This window comes from Triticum urartu, chromosome 4A, assembly GCF_056163025.1.
Source record: "Triticum urartu cultivar PI428250 chromosome 4A, HENAU_Tu73, whole genome shotgun sequence".
Lineage (NCBI taxonomy): Eukaryota > Viridiplantae > Streptophyta > Magnoliopsida > Poales > Poaceae > Triticum > Triticum urartu.
The window spans coordinates 511,263,642-511,284,812 of NC_141876.1; the positions used below are offsets into that span (position 1 = coordinate 511,263,642).

Here is a 21,171-nt window from a genome sequence, read left to right on the forward strand (position 1 = left end):
CGAGATTGAACAAGGTATCGGGATACCGACGATCGAATCTCGGGCAAGTGTCGTACCGATAGACAAAGGGAATTGTATACGGGATTGATTAAGTCCTTGACATCGTGGTTCATCCGATGAGATCATCGTGGAACATGTGGGAGCCAACATGGGTATCCAGATCCCGCTGTTGGTTATTGACCGAAGAGTCATCTCGGTCATGTCTGCATGGCTCCCGAACCCGTAGGGTCTACACACTTAAGGTTCGGTGACGCTAGGGTTATAGAGATATTAGTATGCGGTAACCCGAAAGTTGTTCGGAGTCCCGGATGAGATCCCGGACGTCATGAGGAGTTCCGGAATGGTCCGGAGGTAAAGAATTATATATAGGAAGTGCTATTTCGGCCATCGGGACAAGTTTCGGGGTCACCGGTATTGTACCGGGACCACCGGAAGGGTCCCGGGGGTCCACCGGGTGGGGCCACCTGCCCCGGGGGGGCACATGGGCTGTAGGGGGTGAGCCTTAGCCTATATGGGCCAAGGGCACCAGCCCCAAGAGGCCCATGCGCCAAGAGAAGAGGGAAAGGAAGAGTCCTAAAGGGGGAAGGCACCTCCGAGGTGCCTTGGGGAGGAGGGACTCCTCCCTTGGCCGCACCCTTCCTTGGAGGAAGGGCCAAGGCTGCGCCCCCCCCCCCTCTCCCTTGGCCCTATATATAGTGGGGGAAGGGAGGGCAGCAACACCTAAGCCCTGGCACCTCCCTCTCCCTCCTCCCGCAGCGCTTGGCGAAGCCCTGTTGGAATCCCGCTACTTCCACCACCACGCCGTCGTGCTACTGGATCTCCATCAACCTCTCCCCCCCCCCTTGCTGGATCAAGAAGGAGGAGACGTCGCTGCTCCGTACATGTGTTGAACGCGGAGGTGCCGTCCGTTCGGCGCTAGGATCATCGGTGATTTGGATCACGACGAGTACGACTCCATCAACCCCGTTCTCTTGAACGCTTCCGCGCGCGATCTACAAGGGTATGTAGATCCACTCCTCCCTCGTTGCTAGATGACTCCATAGATTGATCTTGGTGACACGTAGGAAAATTTTGAATTATTGCTACGTTCCCCAACAGTGGCATCATGAGCTAGGTCTATGCGTAGTTTCTATGCACGAGTAGAACACAAAGTAGTTGTGGGCGTTGATTTTGTTCAATATGCTTACCATTACTAGTCCAATCTTGATTCGGTGGCATTGTGGGATGAAGCGGCCCGGACCGACCTTACACGTACTCTTACGTGAGACTGGTTCCACCGACTGACATGCACTAGTTGCATAAGGTGGCTAGCGGGTGTCTGTCTCTCCCACTTTAGTCGGATCGGATTCGATGAAAAGGGTCCTTATGAAGGGTAAATAGCAATTGGCATATCACGTTGTGGTTTTTGCATAGGTAAGAAATGTTCTTGCTAGAAACCCATAGCAGCCACGTAAAACATGCAAACAACAATTAGAGGACGTCTAACTTGTTTTTGCAGGGTATGCTATGTGATGTGATATGGCCAAAAGGATGTGATGAATGATATATGTGATGTATGAGATTGATCATGTTCTTGTAATAGGAATCACGACTTGCATGTCGATGAGTATGACAACCGGCAGGAGCCATAGGAGTTGTGTTAATTTATTTATGACATGCGTGTCAACATAAACGTCATGTAATTACTTTACTTTATTGCTAACCGTTAGCTGTAGTAGTAGAAGTAATAGTTGACGAGACAACTTCATGAAGACACGATGATAGAGATCATGATGATGGAGATCATGGTGTCATGCCGGTGACGATAATGATCATGGAGCCCCAAAGATGGAGATCAAAAGGAGCAATATGATATTGGCCATATCATGTCACTATTTGATTGCATGTGATGTTTATCATGTTTATGCATCTTATTTGCTTAGAACGACGGTAGTAAATAAGATGATCCCTCACTAAAATTTCAAGAAGGTGTTCCCCCTAACTGTGCACCGTTGCGAAAGTTCGTCGTTTCGAAGCACCACGTGATGATCGGGTGTGATAGATTCTTATGTTCGAATACAATGGGTGTTGACGAGCCTAGCATGTACAGACATGGCCTCGGAACACATACAAAACACTTAGGTTGACTTGACGAGCCTAGCATGTACAGACATGGCCTCGGAACACAAGAGACAGAAAGGTCGAGCATGAGTCGTATGGTAGATACGATCAACATGAAGATGTTCACCGATGATGACTAGTCCGTCTCACGTGATGATCGGACACGGCCTAGTTGACTCGGATCATGTAATCACTTAGATGACTAGAGGGATGTCTATCTGAGTGGGAGTTCATAAGATGAACTTAATTATCCTGAGCATAGTCAAAAGGTTTTCGCAAATTATGTCGTAGCTCGCGCTTCAGTTCTATTGTTTAGATATGTTCCTAGAGAAAATTTAGTTGAAAGTTGATAGTAGCAATTATGCGGACTAGGTCCGTAAACTGAGGATTGTCCTCATTGCTTCATAGAAGGCTTATGTCCTTAATGCACCGCTCAGTGTGCTAAACCTCGAACGTCGTCTGTGGATGTTGCGAACATCTGACATACACGCTTTGATGACTACATGATAGTTCAGTGCGTAATGCTAAATGGTTTAGAATTGAGGCACCAAAGACGTTTTTGAAACATCGCAGAACATATGAGATGTTCCAAGGACTGAAATTGGGATTTCAGGCTCGTGCCCACGTCAAGAGGTATAAGATCTCCGACGATTTTCTTAGCCTGCAAACTAAGGGAGAAAAGCTCAATTGTTGAACTTGTGCTCAGATTGTCTGAGTACAACAATCGCTTGAATCGAGTGGGAGTTGATCTTCCAGATGAAATAGTGATGGTTCTCCGAAGTCATTACCACCAAGCTGCTTGAGCTTCGTGATGAACTATAATATATCAGGGACATATGATGATCCTTGAGATATTCGCGACGTTTGACACCACAAAAGTAGAGATCAAGAAGGAGCATCAATTGTTGATGGTTGGTGAAACCACTAGTTTCAAGAAGGGCAAGGACAAAAAGGGATGCTTCATGAAACGGCAAATCAGCTGCTGCTCTAGTGAAGAAACCCAAGGTTGAACCCAAACCCGAGACTAAGTGCTTCTGTAATAAAGGGAACAGCCACTGGAGCAGAATTACCCTAGATACTTGGTAGATAAGAAGGCTGGCAAGGTCGATAGAACTATATTGGATGTATTATGTTAATGTGTACTTTACTAGTACTCCTAGTAGCACCAGGGTATTAGATACCGGTTCGGTTGCTAAGTGTTAGTAACTCGAAATAAAAGCTACGGAATAAACGGAGACTAGCTAAAGGTGAGATGACGATATGTGTTGGAAGTATTTCCAAGGTTGATCAAATATCGTACGCTCCCTCTACCATCGAGATTGGTGTTTGCATTGAGCATAGACATGATTGGATTATGTCTATCGCAATACGGTTATTCATTTAAAGAGAATAATGGTTACTCTGTTTATTTGAATAATACCTTCAATGGTCTTACACCTGAAATGAATGGTTTATTGAATCTCGATCGTAGTGATACACATGTTCATGCCAAAAGATAGTAATGATAGTACCACCTACTTGTGGCACTGCCACGTAAGTCATATCGGTATAAAACGCATGAAGAAGCTCCATGTTGATGGATCTTTGGGCTCACTTGTTTTGAAAGGTTTGAGACATGCGAACCATGTCTATTGGTGTATATGCATGAAGAAACTCCATGCAAATGGACCGTTTGGACTCACTTGATTTTGAATCACTTGAGACATGCAAATCATACCACATGGGCAAGATGACTGAAAGCCTCGTTTTCAGTAAAATGGAACTAGAAAGCAACTTGTTGGAAGTAATACATTTTGATGTGTGCAATCCAATGAGTGCTGAGGCATGTAGTGGATATCGTTATGTTCTTACTTCACAGATGATTTGAGTAGATGTTGAGTACATTTACTTGATGAATCACGAGTCTGAATTATTGAAAGGTTCAAGTAATTTCAAGGTGAAGTTGAAAGATCGTCGTGACAAGAGGATAAAAGATCTATGATATGATCATAGAGATGAATATCTGAATTACGAGTTTGGCACAGAATTAAGACATTGTGGATATTGTTTCACAACTAATACAGCCTGGAACACCATAGTGTGATGGTGTGTCCGAACATCATAACTGCACCCTATTGGATATGATGCATACCATGATGTCTCTTATCGAATTACCACAATAGTTTATGGGTTAGGCATTAGAGACAACCACATTCACTTTAAAAGGGGCACCACGTAATTCCGATGAGATGACACCGTATGAACTATGGTTTAGAGAAACCTAAGCTGTCATTTCTTAAAAGTTTGGGGCTGCGACGCTTATGTGAAAAAGTTTCAGGCTGATAAGCTCGAACCCAAAGCGGATAAATGCATCTTCGTAGGACACCCAAAACAGTTGGGTATACCTCCTGTCTCAGATCTGAAAGCAATAAAGGATTGTTTCTAGAATCGGGTCCTTTCTCGAGGAAAAGTTTCTCTCGAAAGAATTGAGTGGGAGGATGGTGGAGACTTGATGAGGTTATTGAACCGTCTCTTCAACTAGTGTGTGGCAGAGCACAGGGAGTTGTTCCTGTGGCACCTACACCAATTGAAGTGGAAGCTTATGATAGTGATCATGAAACTTCGGATCAAGTCACTCCCAAACCTCGTAGGATGACAAGGATGCATACTACTTCAGAGTGGTACGTAATCCTGTCTTGGAAGTCATGTTGCTAGACAACAATGAACCTACGAGCTATGGAGAAGCGATGGTGGGCCCGGATTCCAAAATGGCTCGAGGCCATATAATCCGAGAGAGGATCCATATATGAAAAACAAAGTGTAGACTTTGGGAGAACTACTTGATGGTTGTAAGGCTGTTAGGTACATATGGATTTTAAAAGGAAGACGGACAATGGTGGTAGGTATCACCATTAAGAAAGCTCGACTTGTCGTTAAGATGTTTTCCGACAAGTTCAAGGAGTTGACTGCGATGAGACTTTCTCACTCGTAGCGATGCTAAGAGTCTGTTGGAATTATATTAGCAATTACTGCATTATTTGTGAAATCTTGCAGATAGGATGCCAAAAACCTTTGTATCCTCGACGATTTTTGAGGAAAGGTTGTATGTGATACAACCGGAAGGTTTTGTTAATCCTAAAAGATGCTAATAAGTATGCAAAGCTCCAGCAATCCTTCTAAGGACTGGAGTAAGCATCTCGGAGTTGGAATGTATGCTTTGATAAGATGATCAAAGTTTTGGGTGTATACAAAGTTTATGAGAAACTTGTATTTCCAAAGAAGTGAGTGGGAGCACTATAGAATTTCTGATAAATATATGTTGACATATTGTTGATCAGAAATGACGTAGAATTTCTGGAAAGCATATAGGGTTATTTGGAAAGTATTTTTCAATGGAAATCCTGGATTAAGCTACTTGAACATTGAGCATCAAGATCTATAAGGATAGATCAAAATTCTTAATGGTACTTTCAAATGAGCACATACCTTGACATGATCTTGAAGGTGTTCAAGATGGACCAGTCAAAGAAGGAGTTCTTGCCTGAGTTGTAAGGTATGAAGTTAAGACTTAAAGCTCGACCACGGCAGAAGAAAGAGAAAGGACGAAGGTCATCCCCTATGCTTAAGACATAGGCTCTACAGTATGCTATGTTGTATACCGCACCTGAAGTGTGCCTTGCCATGAGTCAGTCAAGGGGTACAAGAGTGATCCAAGAATGGATCACAGGACAGCGGTCAACGTTATCCTTAGTAACTAGTGGACTAAGGAATTTTCTCGATTATGGAGGTGGTAAAAGAGTTCGTCGTAAAGGGTTACGCCGATGCAAACTTTGACACTAATCCAGATTATTCTGAGTAGTAAACTGGATTCGTATAGTAGAACAGTTATTTGGAATAGCTCCAAATGTAGCGTAGTAGTTGCATCTACAAGATGACATAGAAATTTGCGAAGTGCATACGGATCTGAAAGATTCAGACCCGTTGACTATAACATCTCTCACAAGCATAACATGATCAAACCCAGAACTCATCGAGTGTTAATCACATGGTAATGTGAACTAGATTATTGACTCTAGTAAACTCTTTGGGTGTTAGTCACATGGGGATGTGACCTTAACTGTTAGGCACATAGCGATGTGAACTGGATTATTGACTCTAGTGCAAGTGGGAGACTGTTGGAAATATGCCCTAGAGGCAATAATAAATTGATTATTATTATATTTCCTTGTTCATGATAATCGTTTATTATCCTTGCTAGAATTGTATTGATAGGAAACTCAGAGACATGTGTGGATACATAGACAACACCATGTCCCTAGTAAGCCTCTAGTTGACTAGCTCGTTGATCAATAGATGGTTACGGTTTCCTGACCATGGACATTGGATGTCATTGATAACGGGATCACATCATTAGGAGAATGATGTGATGGACAAGACCCAATCCTAAGCCTAGCACAAGATCATGTAGTTCGTATGCTAAAGCTTTTCTAATGTCAAGTATCATTTCCTTAGACCATGAGATTGTGCAACTCCCGGATACCGTAGGAGTGCTTTGGGTGTGCCAAACGTCACAACGTAACTGGGTGGCTATAAAGGTACACTACAGGTATCTCCGAAAGTGTCTGTTGGGTTGGCACGAATCGAGACTGGGATTTGTCACTCCGTGTAAACGGAGAGGTATCTCTGGGCCCACTCGGTAGGACATCATCATAATGTGCACAATGTGATCAAGGAGTTTATCATGGGATGATGTGTTACGGAACGAGTAAAGAGACTTGCCGGTAACGAGATTGAACAAGGTATCGGGATACCGACGATCGAATCTCGGGCAAGTGTCGTACCGATAGACAAAGGGAATTGTATACGGGATTGATTAAGTCCTTGACATTGTGGTTCATCCGATGAGATCATCGTGGAACATGTGGGAGCCAACATGGGTATCCAGATCCCGCTGTTGGTTATTGACCGGAGAGTCATCTCGGTCATGTCTGCATGGCTCCCAAACCCGTAGGGTCTACACACTTAAGGTTCGGTGACGCTAGGGTTATAGAGATATTAGTATGCGGTAACCCGAAAGTTGTTTGGAGTCCCGGATGAGATCCCGGATGTCACGAGGAGTTCCGGAATGGTCCGGAGGTAAAGAATTATATATAGGAAGTGCTATTTCGGCCATCGGGACAAGTTTCGGGGTCACCGGTATTGTACCGGGACCACCGGAAGGGTCCCGGGGGTCCACCAGGTGGGGCCACCTGCCCCGGGGGGCCACATGGGCTGTAGGGGGTGTGCCTTGGCCTATATGGGCCAAGGGCACCAGCCCCAAGAGGCCCATGCGCCAAGAGAAGAGGGAAAGGAAGAGTCCTAAAGGGGGAAGGCACCTCCGAGGTGCCTTGGGGAGGAGGGACTCCTCCCTTGGCCGCACCCTTTCTTGGAGGAAGGGCCAAGGCTGCGCCCCCCCCCCCCTCTCCCTTGGCCCTATATATAGTGGGGGAAGGGAGGGTAGCAACACCTAAGCCCTGGCGCCTCCCTCTCCCTCCCATGACATATCTCCCTCCTCCCGCAGCGCTTGGCGAAGCCCTGTTGGAATCCCGCTACTTCCACCACCACGCCGTTGTCCTGCTGGATCTCCATCAACCTCTCCCCCCCTTGCTGGATCAAGAAGGAGGAGACGTCACTGCTCCTTACGTGTGTTGAACGCGGAGGTGCCGTCCGTTCGGCGCTAGGATCATCGGTGATTTGGATCACGACGAGTACGACTCCATCAACCCCGTTCTCTTGAACGCTTCCGCGCGCGATCTACAAGGGTATGTAGATCCACTCCTCCCTCGTTGCTAGATGAATCCATAGATTGATCTTGGTGACACATAGGAAAATTTTGAATTATTGCTACGTTCCCCAACAGAATCCTTCTCTCTGATTTTTTTCTCCATGGATATGAATATATAGAGTTGGATTTAGGGTCAGAGGCGGTCCCGGGGACCCACAAGGTAGGGGGCGCGCCCTCCACCCTTGTGGACTCCTGGTGGGTCCTCTCTGGTTGATTCTTTCATCAATATTTTTTATATATTCCGAAATATTCTCCGTAAATTTTCAGGTCATTCTGGGAACTTTTATTTCTGCACAAAAATAACACAAAGACAATTCTGCTGAAAACAACGTTAGTCCGGGTTAGTTCCATTCAAATCATGCAAATTAGAGTCCAAAACAAGGGCAAAAGAGTTTGAAAAAGTAGATGAGATGGAGACGTATCACGAGCCATTGATCTACAGCATAAATTTTGAAAAGACTTTAGACTATGTTCATGATAATGGGTTTAGTTAACCAAATTACTAATGAACTCCCACTTAAATCAACATCCCTCAAGTTTTCTAAGTGTTTACACGATCCATACAACCAACCCATATCCAATCATCACGTGAGATTGGGTGGTCATCAATGGTGAACATCTCCATGTTGATCATATCTACTATATGACTCGTGTTCGACCTTTCGGTCTTCCGTGTTCCGAGACCATGTTTGTACATGCTAGGCTTTTCAAATTTAACCCAAGTATTCCGCATGTGTAAAAATGGCTTACACCGTACCTGTTGTATCCGAACGTACAGTCTATCACACCCGATCATCACGAGGTGCTTCGAAACAATGAACTTTCGCAATGGTGCATACTTAGGGAGAGCACAACATTTATCTTGAAATTAAGTGAAGGGATCATCTTATAATGCTACCATCGTCCTAAGAAAAATAAGATGCATAAAAGATAAACATCACACGCAATCAAAATATGTGACATGGTATGGTCATCATCATCTTGTGCTTTCGATCTCCATCTCGAAAGCACCGGCATGATCTCCATCATCACCGGCATGACACCATGATCTCCATCATCATGTAGTCACGTGGTTGTCTCGCCAACTATTGTTTCTACAACTATTGCTAACACATAGCGATAAAGTAAAGCAATTACATGGCGTTTAAGAATTGACACGCATGTCATACAATAAATTAATGACAACCCTATGGCTCCCGCCGGCTGCCGTACTCAACGACATGCAAAGTCGTGAACCTATTACAAAACATGATCATCTCATACATGAACATATATCACATCACGTTTTGCCATACCACATCACAACATGCCCTGCAAAAACAAGTTAGACGTCCTCTACTTTGTTGTTGCAATTTTTACGTGGCTGCTAGGGCAAACTATAAGAACCGTTCTTATCTACGCAAAACCACAACAGTGATATACAAGTTGCCTCTTAACCTTTTACAAGGACCACCCTCATCAAATCAGATTCAACTAATGTGGGAGAGATAGACACCCGCAAAAGCCACTTTTATGCAATACAAGTTGCATGTCAAACAGTGGAACCGGTCTCATGTGCGAGGACATGTAATGTTGGTCCGAGCCGCTTCATCCCACAATACCGCCGAGTCAAAATAAGTCAAGGGAAGTAAGCAATTTGAACATCAACGGCCACAACAACTTTGTGTTCTACTCTTGCATAGACCTAGCTCACGATGCCACTGTTGGGGAACGAAGCATGAAAATAAAAAATCCTACAAACACCCAAGATCTAATCTAGGAGATGTATAGAAAAGAGAGGGCAGTAGTGTCTACATACCCTTTTAGACCGAAAACGCTAACGATCTAGAGATCGTGGTTGGCGTAGTCGTACTCGCGTCGCGATCCAATCCGATCCAAGCACTGCACATGCGGCACCTCCGAGTTTAGCACACATACGGCTTGGCGGCGTCCTCTCCTTCTTTATCTAGCAAGGGTGGGAGAGGAGGTAGATGAGATATGAACCAACACGACGGCGTGGTGGTGGTGGTGGCAGCGGAACTCCGGCAGGGCTTCACCAAACACTGACGGAACGTGGAGGAGTAATAGGAGGGAGACGGGGCAAGCACGGAAGGGGTGGCTGCCCCTACACCTCCCCACTATATATAGGGGTGAGGGAGGGGTGTGGCAGCCCTAGCCCCCCTCCCAAGGCAGGGGCGGCGGCCAAGGGGGGAGGAGTGGCCTTCAAGTCAAGTAGAGGCCCTCCCCCTTAGGGTTTCCCATCCCCATGCGCATGGGCCTTGTAGGGGGTGGTGCCCCTGGCCCATTAAGGCCAGGGCACCCCGTACATCCCATGCTACTGTATGAGATGTGGTGGAACCCCCTGAGGACTTCTGGACCCCTCCGGAACCCTCTGGAACCTTCTAGTGGCTTCCCGGTACAATACCAGAAAAAACGGACTTTTCCTGATACCCCGATAACAACTTTTCATATATAAATCTTTACCTCCGGACCATTCCGGAGCTCCTCGTGATGTCCCGGATCCCATGCGGGACTCCGAACAACCTTCAGACTTTCCACTATTAATATCTCAATAATACCCTAGCGCTACCGAACATTAAGGGTGCGACCCTACGGGTTCGAGAATTGTTGGGGATATGACTATTTGTGTAAGCCATCCAGGAGGGGCCGGGTTACGCAAATAGAGGTTCATCAGAAGCCCAAGACCAAGGCATGAAGATGGCGGTTCACTAAAAGGCTTAAAGGCCCACAGGCGACTCTGAGGCCCATAAAGATAAACCGCCATGATGGTATAACTTGTACTGTAAGGTAGAAGTAACTAGTCGCCGAGCCGGACACTGTTTATGAGCCGGCCAGGACTCTGTAGGCCGCAGGGCGTCAACCCGTGTATATAAGGGGACGACCCGCCAGCGGCTTAGGGAGAGAAAAACAACTGATCGAGAGCCAGGCATAGCGTATCTCGCTCCCTGGTCATCGAAACCTCAAGCAATTCCAACCCAACTAGACGTAGGCCTTCCTTCACCGTAAGGGGCTGAACTAGTATAAACCTCACGTGTCCTTGTCCCGATTAACCCCTTTAAGCTTCCTAGTTGCGATGGCTCCACGATTAAGTCCTTGCAAAAGGACATCTGTCGTGACAATTCCACGACAGTTGGCGCCCACCGTGGGGCCAGCGCACGGTGGATTTGAGTTCTTGAAGGGCAGCTTCGAAGGGTCAAGGGATACGCAGTTGGCCGGATGACCAAGAGTCGTCGCGGCAAGATCTACATCGACGACGAAGGCTGGGGCCCCGACGCCGGCTCAATTGAGTATGGGTACCAGGTCCCCTTTGGCGGAATTCACGTCTTCATCGGCCGGATTGGTGAGCCGGGCCTTGAGCCGGACAGCTGCACCGACCTCGTCGAGACGGCTCAGCGTGCGAAACCCGCCCGAGCTCAACCCGTCGTGAAGCGTGCCTTTGTGGGTTGCATCCACGGAGGTGAACTTTCTGAAGGATCTGAAGGTGATGGTGAGCCGGCCGTCCTCTCTGACGGTGATTCGTCCGCCGGCTCAATAGATTCGCTGTATCAAGTTCAAGATGGTGTGCTTGGGGGCTGTTCCGATGGCAGCACTATTCCGGACCCCTCAGAGTCGCCAAACTGGGCAGGAGTCTTCATGGCTGGTACTCAACCCGGCCAAAATTCTACGGCCTCAGCAGCGATAACGTCCGGGTTAGGAGTAGCCGGGGCAGGAGGCCCTGTGCGCTCACCGGCTCAGGTACTGATGGATCTCATGGATAAACTTACGGCCTTGTTAACTACTACAATCGTCCCTGTGAACCAATCTGAGCATGAGGCAGAGGTGGCATAGGTTCGTGATGAGATCGCCCGGGCCAAGGAAACCTTAGCAGCTGAAGATACTAGATTAGCCACAGAGCGGGCGGCTTTGGACGTACGGGCGCAGCAACTTCAGGCAGAGGCCTTTCAGCTCACGTTGAGCTTGAACGCATCTAATGAGGTAATGAGGAGGAGACATCAGAAAACTCAGTCCCGTTTACCTCAGAGTTATGATCCTCGGAATCTCTTTGCTACACCCGGGGCCGGCCCAAGTAACCCGCCAGGTGCAAATCAGGATGAAGAGCGAGACTTGGCAATAGCCCGCTCGGCGATTTACCAACAAGACCTGCGCCGCTACCACAGCCGCCGGGTTAGGTCCAGAACCTTTCAGGAAGGCGACTTAGTGCTCTGACTCATCCAGGATCAATCTGACATGCACAAGCTATCCCCTCCTTGGGAAGGACCCTTTGTGGTCAGCAAGAATCTGAACAACGGATCATACTACCTTATCGACGTTCGGGAGCACAAAGACTCACGTAAGTCGGAGGAGGAGACCCGTCGGCCGTGGAATATCGCTCATCTTCGGCCTTATTATACTTGAGCCATCAGCTCTAATGTGTATATATTTACATTATGTATATTAGATAAAGCAATAAAGCAGGACCTCTATCCTTTTTTCCACTCCCAAAAAAGGTTTATGTGTTTTCTTTGTCAGGTGGTGGAGATAACTAAGGAGAAGCGGATCATATCTGAATCCGGCTTTCCTTTGGTCCGGCTTATGATCATATCTAAATCTAGCCATGATCACTTGGGGGCTTCCTGTTCAAACATAGGTCGTATTCGAACCAAAGAGAACATAGCTGTCGATACCCACTTGATTGGCATACTGCCAAACCCACTTGGGGGCTTCTTGATCATATTTGAATCATAGCTTAACCCCTTTGGGTCTGACGTGGATTGTATTCGAATCAGCGTCATTAAACAACTCTTATGGTCACTTGGGGGCTTCCTGTTCAAACATAGGTCGTATTCGAACCAAAGAGAACATAGTTGTCGATACCCACTTGATCGGCATCGCCACAGCCACTGGGGGCTAACAGATCATATCCGAATCTTAGCTCAACCCCTTTGGAACGGTTCACTGATCGTATTCGAATCAGAAACCCTTTTGTTCATCATATTTTACAAGTATCAACATTGGATATCTTGCGACCCTCTTGAAAATACAATGGAGTACATTGCAATCCTCCAGGATTAAAATTGGTTACATCAGGTTGTTAAGTACCAGGTGAACTTTTATGTGCCAATTTTCAGGAGTTAAACTTACCCTCAGGGGTTGGCTTATATAAGCCGGAAAAGCAGTCGTAAGCATCATAGGGCAGTGCAAGACATTTCTGCAAAGGTCATAACAGATTCATATAAACTACAAAGTGCATAGTGACGGCGGCTTATGCAAGTATTAAGGGCAATAAGCATGCGCAAAGGCATAGCAAAACTCAAAGTATTTTCTACTCTGTTACAAGACTCCCCGAGTCTGAATGATGTGGCATTGTTTTTCTACAACAACATAAGCAGGTGGCGCCTGGCAATCTACTCTTGGGGTTGACTTGAAGCCTCCGGGTTATCCTTCTCTGCCTCTCCGCCGGCTGCTTTGTCCTGGAAGGATGATGAGGCCCAGTCAATGCCACTCAAGGCCTCAAACTCAGCTTCATCATCTATTAAACCGGTTGGGTCGACTTCTGGGGCAAAGGTGTGCTTACGGATTGGAGGGATCAAGCTGACATCGTCGTAATGCGGCGTGGGGATTCTCCAATTCTCCTTGTCATAACCCAGCTGATACTTGGTGAGGTTAGTGTCGTTTCCAATTTGAGTGGCCACAGGGCGTATATCCCTCACACAGGTGGTGAAATCCTTTTCATCAAATGGAGTGCCATCCTCCTTTAAACTTGGATACCCAAGAGCGATGTCGGTTGGGTCTAGCTCTGGTAACCAGGCTTTGGCCTGACTCAAAGCGGCTATTGCTCCGGCTCTTGCTTGGGCCCGTCTCAACTCTTGAATCCGCTGAGGAAGTACAGCAAGCCGTTGTAACACATCTTGCAAGAGGTGGGGCACATCATTTGATAAGGCTACAATGGCCAAGGCATGTTGTGACCCGATGTACAGTTGCTCTACTAGAGTATACACCGCCTTCAATTTGATCAGCATATTCTGCTTGAGGTTTGTGCTCCTGGGGCCTGTATTGGTAAGTATAAGGTAAACCTCAGGTAACAATTGAAGGAATATTTACAATATTTAATGCTTGCTTAAGATAACTTACCAAAGATCGCTGAGACCATCCGAGATATCTGGTGTTGTAAGCCGGACAGTTCGGCTATTGCATTTGCCAGCGACGCCTCTGCTGTCTCGGCCCGGGTCACCAGTCCGGCCTTTTCGTCAGTCCAAATTTTCTTCTCCGACTCAAAATTTTTCTTCAGCTTCTCTTGTTCAGAGACGCTGAATTCAAATTTGGAGTTAGCCTTTTGAATTTCAATCTCCTGGGCTGCCAGGCGGTTCTTCAGGTCAGCAATCTCCGATTCAAATTGACTTATGGTGGCCTGTATTGCACCGGATAGTAGTCAAGATTACGGTAAATAATATTAAGTCCCAAGCACTTTGCAAGCAAAGATACTTGACACTTGGGGGCTAATGTATACCGAAGCTTTCTAAATTATTAAGCCGGTCCTGGATATTAAGTCCCAAATACTTTGCAAGCAAAGATACTTGACACTTGGGGGCTAATGTGTATCGCAAGTTAAAGGTATTGTGTTACATCCGGTTTAAATATTTTTCTTTAAGCCGGGCAAGCAGCTCTAACAATTTTTCTAAGTCTACAGCATATTTATTCATAAGCAATAGACTTGGGGGCTGGTACAGTAAGTATGATTGAAAGTAAGGAAGCATAAGTCATACCTCAGATTTTTGCTGTACTTGCTTCACCATGTAAATTTCCAGGTCACGGCTGCTTTGCGCCTGGTTGATATAGCCCGAGACGATCTCTCCAATACTCAAATGAGTATAGTCGGTGATATCCATCTTGGCCTTACGGCGTTCTAGCAACTCCTCTTTAGCCGAGCATTTGGCAAGGACGGTGGGCCTGGCCAGCTCAACGAATTGAGCCTTGAGAAATTCCACTTCTGGGTCAGCCGTTTTGACTGGGCTAGGTGCCTCTGGGTTAACAAAACCATCAAGAATATCTTCAGCAGGCGGGTCAGAAGTTGGTGCTGCAATGTCTTGAGCCGGCTCAGGCGGCGGTTGATGTGTGGAAGAGTCAGGAGCAGCTATACCCTGTTCCGGTTCAGTCACCACAGGGGTTTGGGCCGGTTTATCCTTCTTGGTTTTCTTCCTGGGCTTAACCTGCACGCTGTGGGCAAAGCAGAGAAATAAGTAAAGAAACATGAAGAAAAAAAAACATAAGGTGAATAAATTGATATTACCCTGGGGCAGTCTTAAAAGCCGGCATGTTTGATTGCATGGACTCGCCAGATGAAGGAGAGGTATCCTGGTAATTGAAGTCAGAGGAATTGAGAGGTTGACAGATTAGACCCGCCAAAGGTAAAAAAGGGTATAAGTTGGAGATAACCTTAGTCCGACGCTTCCGGGTTGTGTCAGGCAAGCCGGAGGATAGCTCTGCATCCTTGCTGGTCCAGGTCTGCCTCCGGTTTTCAAATTGCTGTTGCTTCAAAAGAAAGTCAGGATCTTGGTAAGCCAAAGGGTGTGAAAATCTTACTTTCCGGATTACTCTTCGAATTTTCTGACGCGGCCGAAGCTCGGAGTTGGAGGAGATTATAGTTACCTCTTCCTCGACGGGTTGGCTGTTGCCCGTGTCTTCCTGAAAGAAGGTTAATATCAGTAAGGTAGTGATAAAGGAGAAAGGGAAATTAAAAAGTTACCTCTTCCTCATTATCATCAGAATCATCAAGCTGAAACAGCTCAGAAGCGCTTGGCTTCCTTTTCCTTGAAGTGGTGGGCTTGGCGGTTTTCCTTTCGGCTCTCTTGGCCGCCCTGGCTTTCTTGGCCGCCTCATGATCATATTGGATTTTCCAGAAGTTATCATTTGCCTGTAAAAGGTTATAAAGGGTTATGCGTAAGAATACAGTATAACATGATAAAAAATAACCCGACGGCTGGAAACTTACTGTAGGGGCCGGGTTCTTCTTGCAAAAAGGTAGTAAGCCGAAAGCGTTACTATTCACTGTGCCCTCTTTCAACAAAGATTGAGTTGTAGCTTCCACTACTTCATCTGGTAAGTCGTCAGGACTATGACGCTGAGGGTCATCTTTCTCGCCTGAATAATTACACATTAAGCCGGGGCGGCGGCTTAACGGAATTATTCTCCAAGCAACCCAGACTCGGACCAGGTCAATGCCATCTAAGCCATTCCCTAAAAGAGCTTTAATCTTCTTGATCTTCAGGGTGAGTGGCAGACGTTCAATAGCAGTCAACTTATCCGGCAGCGGGTGAGTAGGTTCAAGGCGCAATGCACGGAAGCCGGGCAGCGGGTTTTCACCAGCCGGAGAAGTATCTTGGCAGTAGAACCATGTCTGGTTCCAGTCCTTTGGATGACTCGGCAATTCAGCATAAGGGAATAGGCAGTCTCTCCGCCTTTGAATCGATATGCCACCAAGCTCCAGACTGGGCCCGTTGGCCCGCTCATTCTGCCGGTTCAAATAGAACAATTCCCTGAACAAAAGTAGGCTGGGTTCTTCTCCAAGGTAGACCTCACAGAAAACTTGGAAGTTGCAGATATTTGACACGGAATTGGGCCCGATGTCTTGAGGTCTTAAGTCAAAGAAGTGCAAAATGTCTCTAAAGAATTTTGAACCGGGAGGAGCAAATCCCCGGCTCATGTGATCGGTAAAAATGATCACCTCCCCTTTCTTGGGTTGAGGTTTTTCTTCAGCCGGGTCAGGAGCACGATAAGACATGACATCCTTCTTGGGAAGATGGCCAGACTTTACAAACTCGGACAGTTTGCTCTCTGTAACAATGGATGGGACCCAGTTGCAGGTAACCGGAGGTTTAACAGCTTTGGGTGCCATTGGATAAATTGAAGCCTACAACAAGATAAAGGAAATTTTCCGGTTTATTATAACCCAGAGAATAAACATTATTGGGTTATTTAGGATGGCAGCTTAAGAAGGGGCCTAATGACATACAGGTAACTATGTGATAATGTTTAACAGCTGCAGGTATTAAAGATGATTAAGGTTTTCTTAAGTCGCCAGAGGCAAGCGGTGCTGACAGCCGGTATTATCTTAAACCGGTTACACGGACTACTATGGCTGAAACAGAGTCAACAGACATAGTTTTTGGCTAAGTGTGGAGCAAACAGGTTTCACAAATTGCAATTATTATTTTGGATCAAACGATGCTCTGGAAAGGGAAAATTTCTAGACCTAAAAACAGTACAGGGAAGTTCATATACTCAAGGAGGGCTTCCAAAACAAGGAAATGAGATCTGTTTTTCATACAGAATAAGCACACAACATCCTCCGCAGCAGTTCTATGTGGTTTTTACGATCTAAACAAGGTATTAGAGGTAAGAACTAATGGAGGTTGCGTCGGGCAATGATGAACGTCGACGAACTCAAGACAGTACTAATGCAGATCTGAGAAAGGGGGGAAAGAGAACTCACCGATGTGGAAGAACTGCGGAGGGTTGCCGTTGTTCTCTGGTCAAAAAACAGGGTGATGCAGCGGCCTGAGTCGGTGAAGACGAGGTTTCCGACGGTGGCGGCGGTGGAGCTCGAGCGGCAGAAGAGGGAGTGCGAGGAAGAAGACGAGCGGAGGAAATGAAAAAGACCTAGGTCGCGCCTATTTATAAGGAGGACCGACTGAGACGGCGCGAGAAACAAGGAGACCAAGACATCATTATCCAGCGGCCTCGACACCTCGATTTTCGGGAGGGTCAGTAAAGGCAAAGATCCGTTGAAGATATGATGAATTAAAATATAAGTTTTATTAAAGATGACGTCACGATGATTTAACCCGGAGCCAGAGGATGACGTCACGGTGGGTTACAATTTTCACGCAAGACAGAAGACTAAAGGCCAGTTCATAAGGTTTTCAAAGATTGACATGAACCGGTTCAAATCAATCTGGGGCCTAATGTTGGGGATATGACTATTTGTGTAAGCCATCCAGGAGGGGCCGGGTTACGCAAATAGAGGTTCATCAGAAGCCCAAGACCAAGGCATGAAGATGGCGGTTCACTAAAAGGCTTAAAGGCCCACAGGCGACTCTGAGGCCCGTAAAGATAAACCGCCATGATGGTATAACTTGTACTGTAAGGTAGAAGTAACTAGTCGTCGAGCCGGACACTGTTTATGAGCCGGCCGGGACTCTGTAGGCCGCAGGGCGTCAACCCGTGTATATAAGGGGACGACCCGCCAGCGGCTTAGGGAGAGAAAAACAACTGATCGAGAGCCAGGCATAGCGTATCTCGCTCCCTGGTCATCGAAACCTCAAGCAATTCCAACCCAACTAGACGTAGGCCTTCCTTCACCGTAAGGGGCTGAATTAGTATAAACCTCGCGTGTCCTTGTCCCGATTAACCCCTTTAAGCTTCCTAGTTGCGATGGCTCCATGATTAAGTCCTTGCAAAAGGACATCTGCTGTGACAATTCCACGACAAGAATCATGCAGACATGACTGAGATTCCTCTCCGGTCAATAATCAATAGTGGAACCTGGATGCCCATATTGGTTCCTACATATTCAATGAAGATCTTTATCGGTTGAACCACGATGTCAAGGATTCATTCAATCCCGTATGCAATTCCTTTTGTTCAGCGATATGTTACTCGCCAGAGATTCGATCGTCGGTATCTCATACCTAGTTCAATCTCGTTACCTGGAAGTCTCTTTACTCGTTCCGTAATACAAGATCCCGTGACTAAACTCATTAGTCACATGAAGCTTCTTATGATGTTGTATTACCAAGAGGCCCAGAGATATCTCTCCGTCACACGGAGTGACAAATCTCAGTCTCGATCCACGCAACCCAACAGACACCTTCAGAGATACCTGTAGAGCACCTTTATGATCACCCAGTTACGAAGTGACGTTTGATTGAACACAAGGCATTCCTACGACATCCGAGAGTGGCATGATCTCATGGTCCAAGGAACAAATACTTGACATGAAGAAAGCTATAGCAAATAAACTAAGCGATATGATGTGTTGCTAAACTTACGGCTGGGTCTTGTATATCACATTATTTTTTCTAATGATGTGACCCCGTTCTCAAATGACAACTCATGTCTATGGTTAGGAAACCTTAATCATCTTTGATCAATGAGCTAGTCTAGTAAAGGATTACTAGGGAAACCGTGTTGTTTATGTACCCACACATATATTCAGGTTTCTGATGAATACAATTCTAGCATGAATAATAAACATTTACCATGAACGGGAAATATGATAATAACCATTTTATTATTGTCTCTACGGCATATTTCCAACATCATGAATTTGTAAAACAATCTCGTATTCAAAAAATGTTCTCAATTTCATAAAAAAGTGTTTGCAAAAATTTAAAAAATCTTAAACTTGTAAAATAATCATGAATTTCCACAAATTGTTCCCAAAAATTGAAAAAAAAATCATGGATTCAACAAGTTCGCTAATTCCAAAAAATGTACTCGATTTAAAAAAAGATCCTGATTATCTAGCAAAATTATCAAGAAATTTGAAAAATGTTTACAAATTTGAAACAGGTTTAGGATTTGCCCAAAAAATATTTAATTTTTTGGGAATTCATAAAATGTTCACAAATTCAAGAATAAAAAAGGGAAAAGAAACGGAAAGTTTCAAAAAAGAAATCAAGTGTGAAAAAGAAAAACAAGAAAAACTCATTCCCAAAACTGGATACAAGAAAAATAAGCCGGCCAACCATACGCAGGAGGATGCGGGGTGTGCACACCAAATAGTATTATACGGGGATTAGGGGCTCCCGGAAACAACTAGTTCAGAGCGGTTACCATATGTCGCGCTTATAGCAAAACATAGGGAAACCTCGCGTCAAGGGGGTGTGTGAGATGAGCCGGCCCAGGTGCGCAGAAGGACGCAGCCCCGTTGTTTTTCTTACGTATTTTGTTTTCCTTTTTTTTTGCTTTCTTCCATAGAATTTTGTTTATACTTTTAAATATTTTAAATAAATATATTTAAAATTTACACAAAATAATTGAAATATTTGAACCAAACATTGAAAAATATTAAAAGTATATAGGTAATATATCAATCTTGTATTAAAAAAATGTTAATCAAGCATTTGAAAAAATGTTAAACGTGTACAGAAAAATTGTTGACTATGTATTTAAAAAATTAATCTTGTATTTAAAAAATGACAATCATGTATTAAAAATGTATTTGATATATATAAAAAATATAGTGTGTATGTGAAAAAGTAGACATGAAAATATATGTTTTCAAAAAATGCTAATCATGTATTTCAACAATATTAAACATGTATATAAAAATATTTCAGATGTAATAAAAAAATGTTGAATGTGTACTTAAAAATTCAACATGTGTTGAACAAGAAGAAAACCGATGAAATCATCTAAGAAACTGAGAAAACTAGGAAAACCAAAAGGATAAAACAAAGAACCCCCCCCCCCCCCCCCAAAAAAAAGGATCACAACCAATTGAGAAGATTAAGAGCACGGAAAGGCCAGAAAGAAACAAAAAAGAAATAAGAAAAAATAAAAAAACGAAGAAAGAAAAGCATAAACCAGTAAAAACTAAGAACAAACAAAGAAAATAAATTTTAAAAAATTAAAACCACTGAAAACCATGAAGGAAACGAAGAAAACCAGATAAATAAAGAATGATGAGGAAAATATAAAGCGAAAAGAAAACATAAAAAACAAAAAGGAAAAATGAAACAAACTTTTTATTTGCACCACACGAGATATGGCCAGTGGTCGTTGAACGTACATCTATAAAAAAAGAACAAATGGGCCGGCCCAGTTACAACAAATAGAGACGAAAGATTTAGGGGAGACGAAATGATTCCTCGTTAAAATCAAGATATAGTTCTGGCGCAGTTTAGGATGCTCCAATTTGCTTTCTAACCGGTTGAAGGGTTGACAGGGGGACCATTGTACTGGATTGACTTTTAAAAAAGGATTTAAAAACACAAAGTCATAAGAAATTACCATGGGTTTCAAAAATAGTTCGTAAATATAAAAAGGTCACATATATGAAAAGGTTTAATATTTTGAAAAAAATCAAGGATTTTGGAAAAAATGGATGTTGAAAATAAATTGATGCATTGTTTATGCATTTGGTAAAAGTCAAAGGATTTGAAAAAGTTCATAATTTGGAAAAAGTTACCAAAATTTACTAAAAGTTCATGAATTTGAGAAAAATTCAAAAAACTAAAATAAAGTTCACACATTTTAAAAGAAGAAAAAGGGCAGGAAAAAAAGGA

General features: G+C 44.6%; 2 protein-coding genes across 4 annotated transcripts; both read right to left on the reverse strand.

Moving 5' to 3' along the window:
• Nucleotides 1-13,068: 13,068 nt before the first annotated feature.
• On the reverse strand, nt 13,069-15,132 carry LOC147976350 (uncharacterized). Its single transcript, XM_087520830.1, has 4 exons — nt 14,647-15,132; nt 14,015-14,291; nt 13,305-13,931; nt 13,069-13,091 (listed from the first exon to the last, which is right to left on the reverse strand). Exons 1-4 carry the CDS (start codon nt 15,130-15,132, stop codon nt 13,069-13,071), a joined length of 1,413 nt encoding a protein of 470 aa, XP_087376956.1.
• A 34-nt stretch (nt 15,133-15,166) lies between these two features.
• On the reverse strand, nt 15,167-16,775 carry LOC147976351 (uncharacterized). Of its 3 annotated transcripts, none has more exons than XM_087519759.1 (3): nt 15,873-16,775; nt 15,627-15,794; nt 15,167-15,565 (listed from the first exon to the last, which is right to left on the reverse strand). In XM_087519759.1, exons 1-3 carry the CDS (start codon nt 16,773-16,775, stop codon nt 15,167-15,169), a joined length of 1,470 nt encoding a protein of 489 aa, XP_087375885.1. The 3 variants fall into 3 exon arrangements, 1 of the variants encoding a protein (XP_087375885.1); XR_015602134.1 differs by lacking the exon at nt 15,873-16,775 and having other exon boundaries at nt 15,305-15,412; nt 15,530-15,565; nt 15,627-15,768; XR_015602135.1 differs by lacking the exon at nt 15,873-16,775 and having other exon boundaries at nt 15,332-15,406; nt 15,530-15,565; nt 15,627-15,728.
• Nucleotides 16,776-21,171: the final 4,396 nt, after the last annotated feature.

Bases quoted from the DNA above. Each gene is read 5' to 3' on its own strand.
- LOC147976351 (XM_087519759.1), bottom strand. From the start codon at position 16,775: ATGGCACCCAAAGCTGTTAAACCTCCGGTTACCTGCAACTGGGTCCCA. The intron at 15,795-15,872 runs GTAAGTTTCCAG...AACCTTTTACAG, and splicing joins AGAAGAACCCGGCCCCTACA to GCAAATGATAACTTCTGGAA. The intron at 15,566-15,626 runs GTAACTTTTTAA...ACCTTCTTTCAG, and splicing joins CTGATGATAATGAGGAAGAG to GAAGACACGGGCAACAGCCA.
- LOC147976350 (XM_087520830.1), bottom strand. From the start codon at position 15,132: ATGTTTCTTTACTTATTTCTCTGCTTTGCCCACAGCGTGCAGGTTAAG. The intron at 13,932-14,014 runs GTAAGTTATCTT...TTACCAATACAG, and splicing joins GATGGTCTCAGCGATCTTTG to GCCCCAGGAGCACAAACCTC. The intron at 13,092-13,304 runs GTCAACCCCAAG...TGACCTTTGCAG, and splicing joins GGATAACCCGGAGGCTTCAA to AAATGTCTTGCACTGCCCTA.